This window comes from Lingula anatina, chromosome 1 (genome assembly GCF_051362555.1).
Source record: "Lingula anatina isolate TDL-2025a chromosome 1, LinAna3.0, whole genome shotgun sequence".
Taxonomy (NCBI): domain Eukaryota; kingdom Metazoa; phylum Brachiopoda; class Lingulata; order Lingulida; family Lingulidae; genus Lingula; species Lingula anatina.
Window position 1 is genome coordinate 8,014,760 of NC_141767.1, and position 12,762 is coordinate 8,027,521.

The 12,762-nt window shown below is 36.3% G+C and overlaps 1 protein-coding gene across 1 annotated transcript; it reads left to right on the plus strand.

Moving 5' to 3' along the window:
* Window positions 1-4,180: 4,180 nt before the first annotated feature.
* On the plus strand, window positions 4,181-10,553 carry LOC106173057 (rhodopsin, GQ-coupled-like). Its single transcript, XM_013554035.2, has 4 exons — window positions 4,181-4,579; window positions 7,221-7,413; window positions 8,703-8,833; window positions 9,202-10,553. The coding sequence occupies exons 2-4, from the start codon at window positions 7,226-7,228 to the stop codon at window positions 9,984-9,986; spliced, it is 1,104 nt and encodes a 367-aa protein (XP_013409489.1). The 5' UTR covers window positions 4,181-4,579; window positions 7,221-7,225; the 3' UTR covers window positions 9,987-10,553.
* The last annotated feature ends 2,209 nt before the right edge of the window (window positions 10,554-12,762 follow it).

Below are 12,762 nucleotides of genomic sequence, written 5' to 3' on the forward strand. Positions count from 1 at the left end.
CTGTCTCTGAAAATAAGCAGCGGAGCCCATATTTGTGCATTGCCTTAAAAGCAAAATTATGATATAAGCTCCACAACAGGTGGATTCGACAGTTAATCCAGTGCAAAGCATAATTGCGCATTTTTCATGTGATCGTTTCATAGGATTTGGGGGTCAGATTGAAGTGTATAATGGGAAGCTGATGTATCACTAATTGGCGGAGACTCCACTCCCCCTACTGGACTCGAGAATGATCTATTGTTTTTAAGGGTTAGAAGAATAGTGTCATTTCAGGCTATCTGTTACTTAAAAAGACCTCTATTTAAATAATTATCCTCTCATTCACAGGTTACAGATCACGTGTAGCACGCAGTGATATGAGCAAAAACACAATTGTCAGTATCAGTGCAAAAGAACGCAGTCAACTGCAAAGACCTCTTGTCTAAGATTACTAGTTAATGACTTCTTTTGGTATTACATGAAGTAACCTCTTTTAAATTACCCTGTCATTCAGGACAACATATCACGTGTCATCGCTGTTACTTTCAACAGATATTTCATATGCACTGTCTCCCAGTGACGAACTCTCTTTACGCCTAGTCAGTTTTTACATTTTTTTATTTTTAATTTTCCATTACTTATTACACAGGTTTAGGGCTAATGAAGTTATCAGGTACTTAGGCAGGTACTTAGTTTTCCTAATAAAAGCTAATGTTTAGTATTCAGTAGTGGATATCACAGTAGTTTACTTGTTGGCCCGCATTTATATATTAGAGTACGAATGAATTAAGGTTGTATGATTAGAATAATGCAATCACTGTTTTGAATAGAAAGGCTCTCTAAACAGTATATATATACAGTATATGTACAGCTTTAAGATCACTGTTCAGGGAGACATATTGATACACATTCGAGACGTCCGGGGACGTTACTTAGTCTTGTAACTGGGTTTTCTGTATTTGAAGAAATAAAGCTGGTAGAGAACCAGAACAATTTTTTTTTCATATATTAAACCGCGTGACGTTATCATTACGTACAGCCCCTTTTATAATTCCCAATAAAGTTGCCGTGTCAATATAAAAATAGATAAATATCCACTTACACTATACTTTTTAAAGGTGATTAAGTTATTAATGGTTTAACCTGCTATGGCCTGGCGGAAAAACCGTAGCATAATTGCAAAAGATGTGTATATGACTGGCAAAGTATTAGCCAATGGAAAACTTGTAACTATAGTAACATAGCACAATAAGTGAAGACAACCAATGTTTAGCAGACAAACCGTTTGAGAAATAAAAAAACCAGCAATGCAAAGTCGCTTAATAGGCTCTATCGTCACCAAATTGACTAAATCATCGTCTAGGCTACTATAAATTTTGCTCTAAGGTGTTAAGAGTGAAACAAAAGGTAAGTGGCTTTTTTAGATTATTTTTGAAACAAGGATTTGTAGTTTTCTGCCCTGACAGCAGGGACAGCTGGAGTCAGCTTTCGACTTTATTCGTTTTGTTCACAAAGTAACTAAAATCAGAAGTTGGCAATTATTTTGATACCGCACTTTAAGTGAGGATAAACAATGAAAGATGCAGAGCTGGTGGCTCAAAAAGAACGTAGTCGTGTTTTCTTACATGTGAGACGTCTGTGTTTCTTTTTTTTTTTACAATGTTACTATTACTTTCATATTCGTATTTAGATATGCGTATGTTAAGGTAAGGTATTTCCGATTTATATACCTGAAATTTATCACCATATGACCTGACTTGAATTCTTTCTTTTGCTAGTTTTGAATCAATCTATCATATCTGACTTATCTCAAGCGACTATGCTGATCATAATGTATATCGATAATTGGTAGAACTTTCGTTGTACTAAGGTACCATTTTTACCAGAGGTACCTGGGTGCATTTTTCGAAAACAATCAAATAACCTTTAGAGGGTGTAGTTAGAAATATGTTGGCCTAGATTGTTGTAGTTCTTGACAAAAGTGTTTTGAGAAAATATTTCCATCCGATGTTATGCCGTCTTGGTGTAACTTAAAGTTATGAGTGATAAAATCTAAACACAGTGTTTTTAAGAAAAGCGGTCGTACCGCCCTACAGCATCCACGAACTGCTCCTATTTGACGCTGAACACTTTCTGATACAAGCCTAGGTAGTAGGGAATACTTAGAAACCGACAATAGCACTTTCACATCTGAAACGCTGATATGATGCGTCAGCAAGTTGCCATACTCTTTTTGAAGACGAATGGTGTCCATAAACATTATAAGATAGTATTATAACGACTAGCATTATACAAAGTAGTTTTAACAACTAGTTTTATACAAAGTAGTTTTTTGCCTGATTTTGGCTAATAGTGAAAGGGTGTATAACCTTAAGATAATTAGGATACTTGACCTCTTTTGATATATATTATAGCACTAATACAACCTATACTATTCAAAAAAAGTTAGGCAGCACCCGACATTTAAAATGCAAAAGTTTGAACTATTCCATTTAGCCACTTTTAGACAAACTCATCCTTTATTTCTACTTAAACTGTGCTGCAATAAAATAGATTTTGCACTCGTTAAAAGTAATAATTATGGTTTTATGCTAGTGAAATTCGCAAAAAAAGTAGGTAAAATTATTTGGACTCAAAACTCCTAGGGGCTATGCTGCATATAAATATCCACCGTGAGAATCACACTGCAAAAGCTTTGACTAACATTTTCTAGCCGTGTCTCAAGACCGTTATTTCTCACTGGAGAAAAGAGGGAGGGATATAAGCTTATAAAACGCAGGTTTTGGTATTCAAAACACTGCTAGAAGACAAGATGTAAGTCTTTCAGTAATCCATAGTCTGATTGAGCGGTTAACGGTTTTGTGTTTGCTGGGGCGTTTTCATCGTGCAAGAAATGCCAAAAATGCACAGAAAGGACTGGTCTGCCTATTTGCCCGTTATGCTACATTATTGGACCACTTAGCGCTACTATTTCAGCAAAATCACTCACACCAGTCAGGGGCGTAACCAGACCTTTAAAAATTGTACGCACAGATTTTTAAAATTCCCAGCAAAATGTAGACTAACGCAACAGATGAAGGACAGCGTAATCACAGCATATGTACCACACATCGCAGCCTAATTTCCATTAATAATAAAATCATCATTTAGTCAGAAATATTCTTGCAATTAAAAAAGTTTCAATATTCTTATTACCCAGAACGGTATATTTATTTAAAGGAGGCTAGTTTCGCACATGTGGAACCCCCTTCGAAGAATCCTGGATCCACCTCTGAGTTGAACTAACATACGGTTTCATTCACCTTAAATGTGGATGCATGGCTCCCAAAAACAACCAATTGTACGACACGACAGATCTGTGATACATCTAAGTTTAATTATTTGTCTGTAAAAATTGCCCATGTCACCCTGTTAGTTTGGAGGGGTAAGCTGGGTCAAATCCGTGTCAAAATTCTTTGAAGCTTTGCAGGAAAAATTCTTCCTTTTTTTCTCTAGCTCGTTATTAAACCTGGTGTCCAGATTTTATCTAGTGCCCCCAGGGTTGCGGGAGCTGCTCTTTGAAAATAACACTCGGGCAGATTTTTACCTGAGATTAATATCGCCAGCCAGAATGATTTCGATATTCTCAAGAAAGAGGCTACAGGAGAGTTGAGGGCCACTGAACCCTCCAATTAAGAGGTAAAGGAAGTTCCAGTTAGATGGACGATTAAGATAGGACTTGTTAAGGTTACAGGCATTGTTTACCTCAGTTCAATAAAAGTATGCAAGACGGGGGGGGGGGGGGGGGGGGGGGTCAGAACAATCAATGTGCCTATACAATTGATACAGAGGATTTCTACTTACAGGTGACTTTAATAAGCAGAGGATTTTCTTTTATATTCCGCGAAAAATACACTAAATTTATATAAAATAATATCATGGTTGGCCAAAAAATTGTACGCACAGTGCCTCCGTGCGTATGCCTAGTTACGCCCATGCCAGTAGATCTCAATAATCTAGTTCAATGGCTCATCCAAGAAGGAAATTGCATTCCACGTTTCAGACTTCGGTTACTCGATGGAGAGGGGATTTAAGGCATATGAAGCTTTCAGTGGCTGATATGCATTATACTAAAAAGTGTTAGAGTTGAGAAATTTATTTAATAATTTAATACCACCCCTTCCTTTTATGCTCATTTGCATAATGATGCCTGATAGGAAAGTCCAACCATAATGCGAGATTCAATAAAGCGATGGTGGCAGGTATTATTTTTACGTTTTTATTTATTGAAGAGCAAAAGTTCTTTTTTTAATGTCTGCCTTTCTAAGTGTTCCCTCAATTCTTTTGAGCAGTCTATTTGATGACATTGCATGACTGTATACAACTTAAGTGCAGTGGTTGTAGGGGCGCCACCAGTGCTACTTAAACTGCACTGCATAATGAGGAACGATCAGTGGTATTGTTAAGTGATATCCAAGATATTCTGAGTTACGTAGCCTACTCTGTTAAACACTCCTTAATCAGCATGCTGTGTCGTCTTTGCAGAGCAGCGGGGAACCAATGAAGAGATACACATCGGTAAATTCTGAAACACAGCACCTCTCGGCACTGTGTTAAAACGGTAAGTTCTTTTTGACGTAAAAAAAAAAATTCGAAATTTTTTGACATTAAAATAAATAGGATTAATCAATCCTAATTTTAAATCGTGCTCATATCTAATCGTTCTATTTTGCTGCGTGTGTGTGTGTGTGTGTGTGTGTGTGTGTGTGTGTTGTTGGTCTAACTGCTTGCTTGTTTGTGTATGTGTGTTGTTTGCTATGTCAATACCATTTATATCATGTACAACATAAGCCTATCGTTCGAAGAGATGGAAGTGGTACTCAGGGATATTTGTCCGCAAAAAATTGAAGATACTGAACATAAACTTGAAAAAAATGTCGTAGAAATTCATACGACAGACATCAAGAACTATTTTTTGTTGTTGTTTTAGTGATTTGAATACATGGTAATTTTAATTTGACTTCTTCAATGACTATTAACATACTTTCAGTGAATAATAGAGAAAGGCGAGATTAATTAAGAGTCCTTGACGTGTGTAACAAAATGTTGAGTTCAATTAAACGCACGCGCGCGTTCGAACACACACACAAAAAGTATTATTTGTTTCGAGCAACATATTGCATGTCTATATACAAAACGAACAGCGCATCAGTTATCAAATGAGTATTCTTTCGCAAATGAAGGCATATTAGATGATGTAACAATTCTGTTTAATACCATTGTCCTATCTTTCTATTGCTTCCCTTATGACGGATATTCGATATGTAATGTACAACCTTTCAGCGATCATTTGCATGAACAGAGACTTAAAAGCCGTATCAAAGGACAATGTTCAAACATAAACCATTTAAGGAGGAATGGATACTATCATCAAGCAGTTAAACCACAATTGTTGGTTGGAATGAAAGCAGATATGTTTCACATATGGATGCCAATCTTTACTTGATCCTCTGTTCGTGTTGTTATTAAATATATCTTTACATAAGCATGGAAGTTTTTAAACTGCAAGGAAATTTTCCTGTGAAAAAATATTCGATAGGCAAGTATGTCAGTGGTTCGTTTCTCCGTTGCTTTCAAATTTTAATATCTTATAAATGCTTGACAACGCATAAAAACAATGGGTGTCCCCGAATCAACACTGGGAAGATTTTTACCGGAAGTGACTGAAGAAAAGGCCTTATACAACCAACTCCCCTTCATCCTGCAAGGAATGGCTTGCCTTGAAACCTTAAAACCTATTAGGGTTATATGATAGTCGACCTAAACGGTATTCACATCACATCATTCTTACTAATTTCTTACGTGTTCAAAAGCAGCTAGCATTAAAAAGTTTCATATTGGGCTATTGTTCTTGAAGCACCGTATGGCATTTATAGGAACCTTTGTAGTCATTACCAACGGCACCCACCACATTTTTGCACAATTGACATCAAACCAACAATTGCTGTTGAAACTCAGTGTCTTACCTGAAATGGAAGTAACATCAAAAGAAAGTCACGCGATAAACTTCGCAACACTTAAGAAAAAAAAACCATTCAAGGCTTGTTAAAGCAATTTTAATAGTTGCTTATAGATACATACATGTATATCTTGGTTTGGAAATAATTCGTAATTCAAACCTTGATTTTTTGTGCTTATGTGCTCATAGTAAGAACTTGACATGTTCAGTCATGCCTTTTTGTTAGACTATTTCATATTTGTCTATTCATGTTGTATGATTGTTCATTCAATTGGATCTACATATTGTATTCTCAAATTAGAACATCAACAGCAATTTCAATAGGCAGTGCACTTATTTCGCCCATTTAAGTATCGAGAGGGAGCACAAAATTGTCCAAAGGAAAAAAGTCGCCTATAAAGAATATGAGTGAATGTGAATGTGAGGTTCCTAAACTTTTGGAAACACACAACTACAGTGATCCCTGGACGTGAATAACGATGGTTTAATGTTGTTGTTTGTCTAAGAAAAAAAAAGAGAATAAGGAATAATCATGGTAATAATAGTGATAATGGATTTAAAACCCCGGTAATTCGAAAGGCCTTTAAGTGTTATTTTCCTATTTGCAAACACAGGTTTTGTTGCCTTGATATTTGAAGAGCAGGAAAACACGCTCATGCTCTAGAAATAGACGTAATAGATAAAGGCTGTCAAGAATCTGAATGGATATAATTGATTTAGTTAATTCAGTTGATAGATGCACAAGTAGGCTCTATAGGTAGTTACGTATTCCTATTGTGTCTGGTTTCTTATAGTTTTCAGGGTTTCTTCTCTATTTATCTGCTTCTACACATATGTAACTGAGTATATAAATGACAAATGAAATTTGTTAAAACACAATTCTGTATGCATAATTGCTGTTTATAGTATATGTGTACAAGCACAATTTCGACAGTGTCGAAAATTTTTTTATTCTATTTGGGAGTTCCTATTTCGTGCAAAAGTAACTTCCGATTTTTTTAGCACAATAGAGATCTTTCATTTTCCGGAATACAAATTCTTTCTTAAAGATTCCCTTCGCACATAAAGATGTATTTGTATGCCCACATGTAAGTCTCTTTATACTGACGGAATTTTTTTGAGATTTGTAAACCTGTATTTCATTTCAAATACTTATGGAACATTTACATCTGTCGTACTGCTCCCTCTGCATACTTTATCTGTCTTGTTTTAAGTTACATGAGAAATGTGATATGCATTTTAGAATCCATGGAAAACATGCGGGGGAATGGTACATTTCAACTGAATGGCTCGGCACTGTTGCCTTATGAACATCCGTTCTGGTCTACTTATCCTCCGCCACCTCGTGAAGTCAATGTCATAGTGGGGACATTTGTGTTAGCAGTATCTCTCATCACCATAGCTGGCAATTCGTTCGTAATTGGTTTCTTCTGTAGGTGAGTACTACACATTTTAATGGTAAAACTGACACTTATTTTTGTTTACATAGCAGTCCCTCACTAAGTCGGTGGACCCAAATCTATTGGTTCTAGATTTCTGTTTTTACCGCTACCTATCAATTCACCTTTTTCTTTCTGCATTATAACTCAAGAATTTAAATATCAGATCTCGAAAACGAAGGTAACAGAAGGGAATTTTTCAGCGGTTTTGGATGTGACAGCCAGACCTTGGTGATTAGGGGAACAAGTGTTAGAATTTCCAGGAAAATTAACTTTCTACTATCTTAGGGTCTCACACTCACTGTGCCTTAAACGGAGTGCACAGTGTTGTCCATTTTGTATTTGGAGTTGAAACACAGTTGGCACAGGGGGGTTACACTGTATGTAACATCGGAAACCCCGGTTTGTGAATCAGTAGTTTAGATCCCAGCAGTTCCAAAACCACTAACGATAGCTTGTAAAAATGTAATCGACAATGAAAAAGTAAGTCCAAATTATCCAGTATCGCGTCTGTTCTTTTATTTATCTTCCGTATAATGTAAACATTCTATCAAACTGCTCGAACAGATCACCTAGTATCCCCAGATAGGCCTACCTGTTAAGAGATTTTACTCCACACACATTTGTAAGGTCAAGTTTGCGTTTTAGCGTAATTTGTTCAAAAAGAAAGGGATCAGACAAACTTCCCGAAATATTTCAATACTTAAATGACACGCCAGGAATTTAATCGATAAGATGCCAAGATGCCGCATGTAAATGTACTGAATATGATTTTGCGGGTTATCAAGGAAATGCGCCTAAGCACATTTATTTCAAAGTGTAATACCAATCCATTTTCTTGTTTTAAGTGGGAATATATCGAATAATGATGAACCTTTCAAAGGACCCGTCACTGTTTTGTTAAAAAGCCCGGACAATGTTGTTATCTGAAACAATGATGCCTTGATTTCGAGCATTATGATTGCATTTGGGAATTGATTTTTTATCTTCATAGTTCCACTTAATCGTTATTTATTTAAATGTGTATGCTGTGAGAGTAAGAGTAGCACTTTTGAAATGATATACTAACTTTTGGTATAACTGTTATTTGAACAATTTATGCAGCAATCGCCTTGATCGGCTATAAGATTTGAAAAAAATCCTGGCTATTCCGATGGTAGCTATAGAAAGAGAACATGTGCATTTTTTAATTTTATACGGCGAAATGCTGTTATCTTACAACTTGCTTTAGTAACAACAAAAAATCCTATATCTAAAATGTTCTCTTTTTTTTTTTGCTATTTTAGGTGTAAATCCCTTAGGACTCCAGCTAACTTTCTTCTTATGAATCTGTCTTTAAGTAACGTTTTGATGTCTGTGTCTGTTCCAATGGTTACAGTAGCTTCTTATCTTGGCGAATGGCCATTTGGAGAAATAGGTGAGTTTTTTCTATCTCGAATGCAACTTTCCCTCCCAGGATATATTTTGTCAAAGACAGAGGGTACAGCATGAGAATGTAAAATGAGATTCCAATGTCTCAAATAATAGTTTTGTAAGTGTATTTTGGATTCATTACGTAATTCTTCTGTTACAAACTTGCATTTAGCTAATTTTTTTACGAAAAGTACATTTCTACTGTCATTTTTATAATTTTTTGGCTTGGTTATCCAAATAATACACTGTACAGCGACACTAAAACCTCGCAAAGTTTATATATCACATTGCTTTGCTTAACCTAAGGACGCCATATAGGTACACATCATCAATACTATTGTCCTCAGTTACTTAAATCACTGGTCTTTTCAGGTTGTAACCTACACGCTGTGATGATGGGAGGGTTCGGACTGATGACTATTAATACAATGGCAGCAATCGCGGTGGAGAAACACCACAGTATAGTGAAGTCCCAGACTGTCGTCAGTCGCGTGTCATGGCGTTTGGCACTTAAGTATCTCGCAATAGTTTGGGTAAACTCAATCATCTGGGTCCTACCACCTTTATTCGGCTGGGGTCGATATATTTTAGAAGGACTGGGAACAGCTTGTTGCTTTGACTACATAACGGAGACAATTACAAACAGAGCCTTTGTTGTTACGTTATTTGCAGCGGGATTTATCTGTCCTCTCTCTGTTATCGTGGTTTGTTATATCTGGATCTTTGCTCACGTTCACAACAATTCTCATGCCATGAAAACGTATAGGATGTCTTCTCAACGGAAGAAACGAATTTCAAGATCTGAGCTGAAAATAGTGAAAATGATTTTAGTGGTGTTGATGATATATATCGGAGCTTGGACGCCTTACGCGGTTGTTTCTCTTATGGGAATATTTGGAAAAGCTAATCAGCTGGATCGCGTAACCTCCACTATTCCTGCCATGGTGGCCAAGGCATCTGCAATTTACAACCCCTTGGTTTATATTCACTACCACCGGAGATTTCGTGGAGAGCTGAGGAGAAGAGGAATATTCCCTTGTAGTTCAGCGTCACATAGTTCGGCGCAAAATTCGTCCTATGGCTCTAAAAGTGACTCAAAAAGCTGGATTAGACAGTCTGCTTTGGCAAAACAAACTTCCGCTCATCACTATGTTTAGTATGCAGATTAATCATTCATCGCCTGTTAATTCAGATTGTTTGTTTTATAAGTCACATCTATTTGATATGGTAAACATTGTGTTTAAATAAACAATTTCTTCAATGACCTGGAAGTGAGTTATGTTCGAATACTTTTCAAAAGTTTTGTTAAGTGAAGCTATTCAAATCTTAACGTGGCAGATGTAAATACAGTGCGCAAGGCGTGAGCCTTCATGATAAAAAAATACAACATGAATAGTATATACAGGAATTGCAGCGGGTAGGACATAAACTTTAAAGAGAGATTAGGGGAGACCGGGGCTAGTTGGCCCAGTTAGACACTTTTGGCCTTGTAGAGCCAACTAGGAGTGGGTTAGAGTAACAAAACCGGTTTCAAAGTAAGCCCCATGAACTAAGCTACGTATGCAACGTCATTATTTTTCAAATATAATGCCAGGTGGCTCACAATTTGACAAAAAACGCAGTTGACGTCAGGGGGGCCAACTTGCCCCGCCATGGGGCAAGTTGGCCCCAGGGTCGGGGCAAGTTGGCCCCCCTATACGAAAATGAAGTATATATCCCATGTAAACGCCTTGAAATACATTTTTATGAATTTCTAATGTATTTAATTGATTTTTGAGAGTCTTTGATGAATAAACAGTTCAAATGAGGCAGATTTATTGAGGTTTCCGTATGTCACGTTGTTGGGGGGGTATGTGTTGCAAGAACCAAAATATCTATCAATAAAATGTGTTTTGTTTGAATTAAGAATAAATAAATAACGGTATAAAGAAGATTTTTAATGAATGAAAACAAATAATAAATTTTCTTTTTAAAAGAAAGTAACAAATTCAGTTTTAAACCATTGAGTTTGTTACAACAATGGTCTCTAGCTAGGGAGGGGTTGAAAATCCCCTTGGGGCCACATATAACACTATAAATACAAAGGGAATCCCCTTACAATGAATTAAGGCAAAATAAATGTTTTTCTACGGAAAGTCCAATGGATTTGCTTTTTAATACTTACAATCAACAGAATATTTCTAATATAAATTTTCAAAAAGACACCAGAGAGAAAATTCTAAAAAATCAATCAGACGGTAATAGACACCGGCAAGCTTTGTCAATTTCACCAACTTGTTTATTTCAAACAGCGTTGCGCGCAAAGGTTTGTGGGTAATATGAGGGTCCAACTTGCCCCGAGTCAAGGGGGCCAACTAGCCCCGGTCGCACATTATTTATTTTAAAGGATGGTAGCCATTTATGGTGCTAGAATGAGAAACGATGATACATCTCTGTGAAACTTAAAACGATTAGCTTCAGTTTGATGCCCTATACATATCTTATATTCGATCAAAAGCCTATGACAATAGATTTTGAAATCTCTTAAACAAAATTACTTTTAGGTGCAAAAATCGTTTATTTCGACTCACCGCTTTAGTAAAACTTTTTAACGTCTTACACTTCCTTAGCATTGTAGGCTACGGTCACTTTGCAAGAGTATGTGGCCAATTTTTTTACCTCGTAGTTACTTTTTCATAAATTGACGGGGGGCCAACTTACCCCGGGGTCCAACTAGCCCCGGTCTCCCCTATGCTTCAAGCGCATACGTTATGCAAAAAGTGATAAATTTATCAACAAATGAAAACATTGCAAAGGTAAAGTTGATTAGAAGAGACGGGTTTAAAAGTGTAAGGGAATTCCTCGAAAACGAAATAAAGCCTTAGCCCTATATTGTTTTCCAGTCTTTGCCGTCAAGAAGGCCTACTTTTAACCCTTTATATATTTCTGCTGCTCTTATTAATACTTTTTTCAAGAGACATCGTACCAAACCAAATAACTGCGTAAAAAGTAAAAACACTATCTTTACATCTTGGTGAATTAGTACCAGTCATAACTTTGTTTTCTTTTAGCTATTCTGTTTTCTATGTTTTTGTCATGGTTTCTTTTAAAGCGCCTCTCACTTGTAACCTGATCTGTTGCAGAAAGGTTAATGTGTATAAGTCATGACATTTGTCTGAAGCACTGGGTAATCATCGAGGATATGTCCTCACGGTTACACGTGTCGAAGAGCAGACCACTTTGTTAACGCCTTGCTTTAGTTTTTGCTGCAGAAGAGCCTACGTGTAGCTTGTCATCCTGTAATGGCATTTATCACTGGCACACATTGTTCATCTGTCGCTTGTGATGAATCGTCAACCAAGATGTGTTAAATCCTTGCCTTGGACCTACTTGTTAACTTAAACCAACGACTGGGCTTTGTACGTCATTCCTTATTTTATGTTTTTATTTTCATTTATTTATTTATTTATTTATTTATTTATTTATTTATTTATTTATTTTGCATTGCCCAGAGACAATAGCCAATAATACTATGAAGCAATATGGGTTTTTTTATATAAAGAAAATATTTAGTATTTCAGTTTAAATCAAGTGTCCTTACGTGTCTCAAATCCTCATGAAAATGAAATATAATGGTTTTGGGCAGACACTTTATGTATCTAGACATAAAGCCAACACATGCCTGTGTCGTCCCCGTGCATTTTCCTCGATAACACAGAAAAAATGTAAAATTGTTTACTTATCATTTTAAAACTTACTGGAACGATCATCAGAACTAAGATTCTATGACTTTCTTCTTGAAATCATTTAGTTTCTAGTGATTTATTCAATTTCCGAGAATTTGCGTATTCAAGGTGGGACTTGAAGTCCCTTGGGTATGAAAACGTATGTAAACATGTTCTAAATGTCTACAGTTAAAGTACATAAAAATGGTGGTGTCAGGCATTATATAAT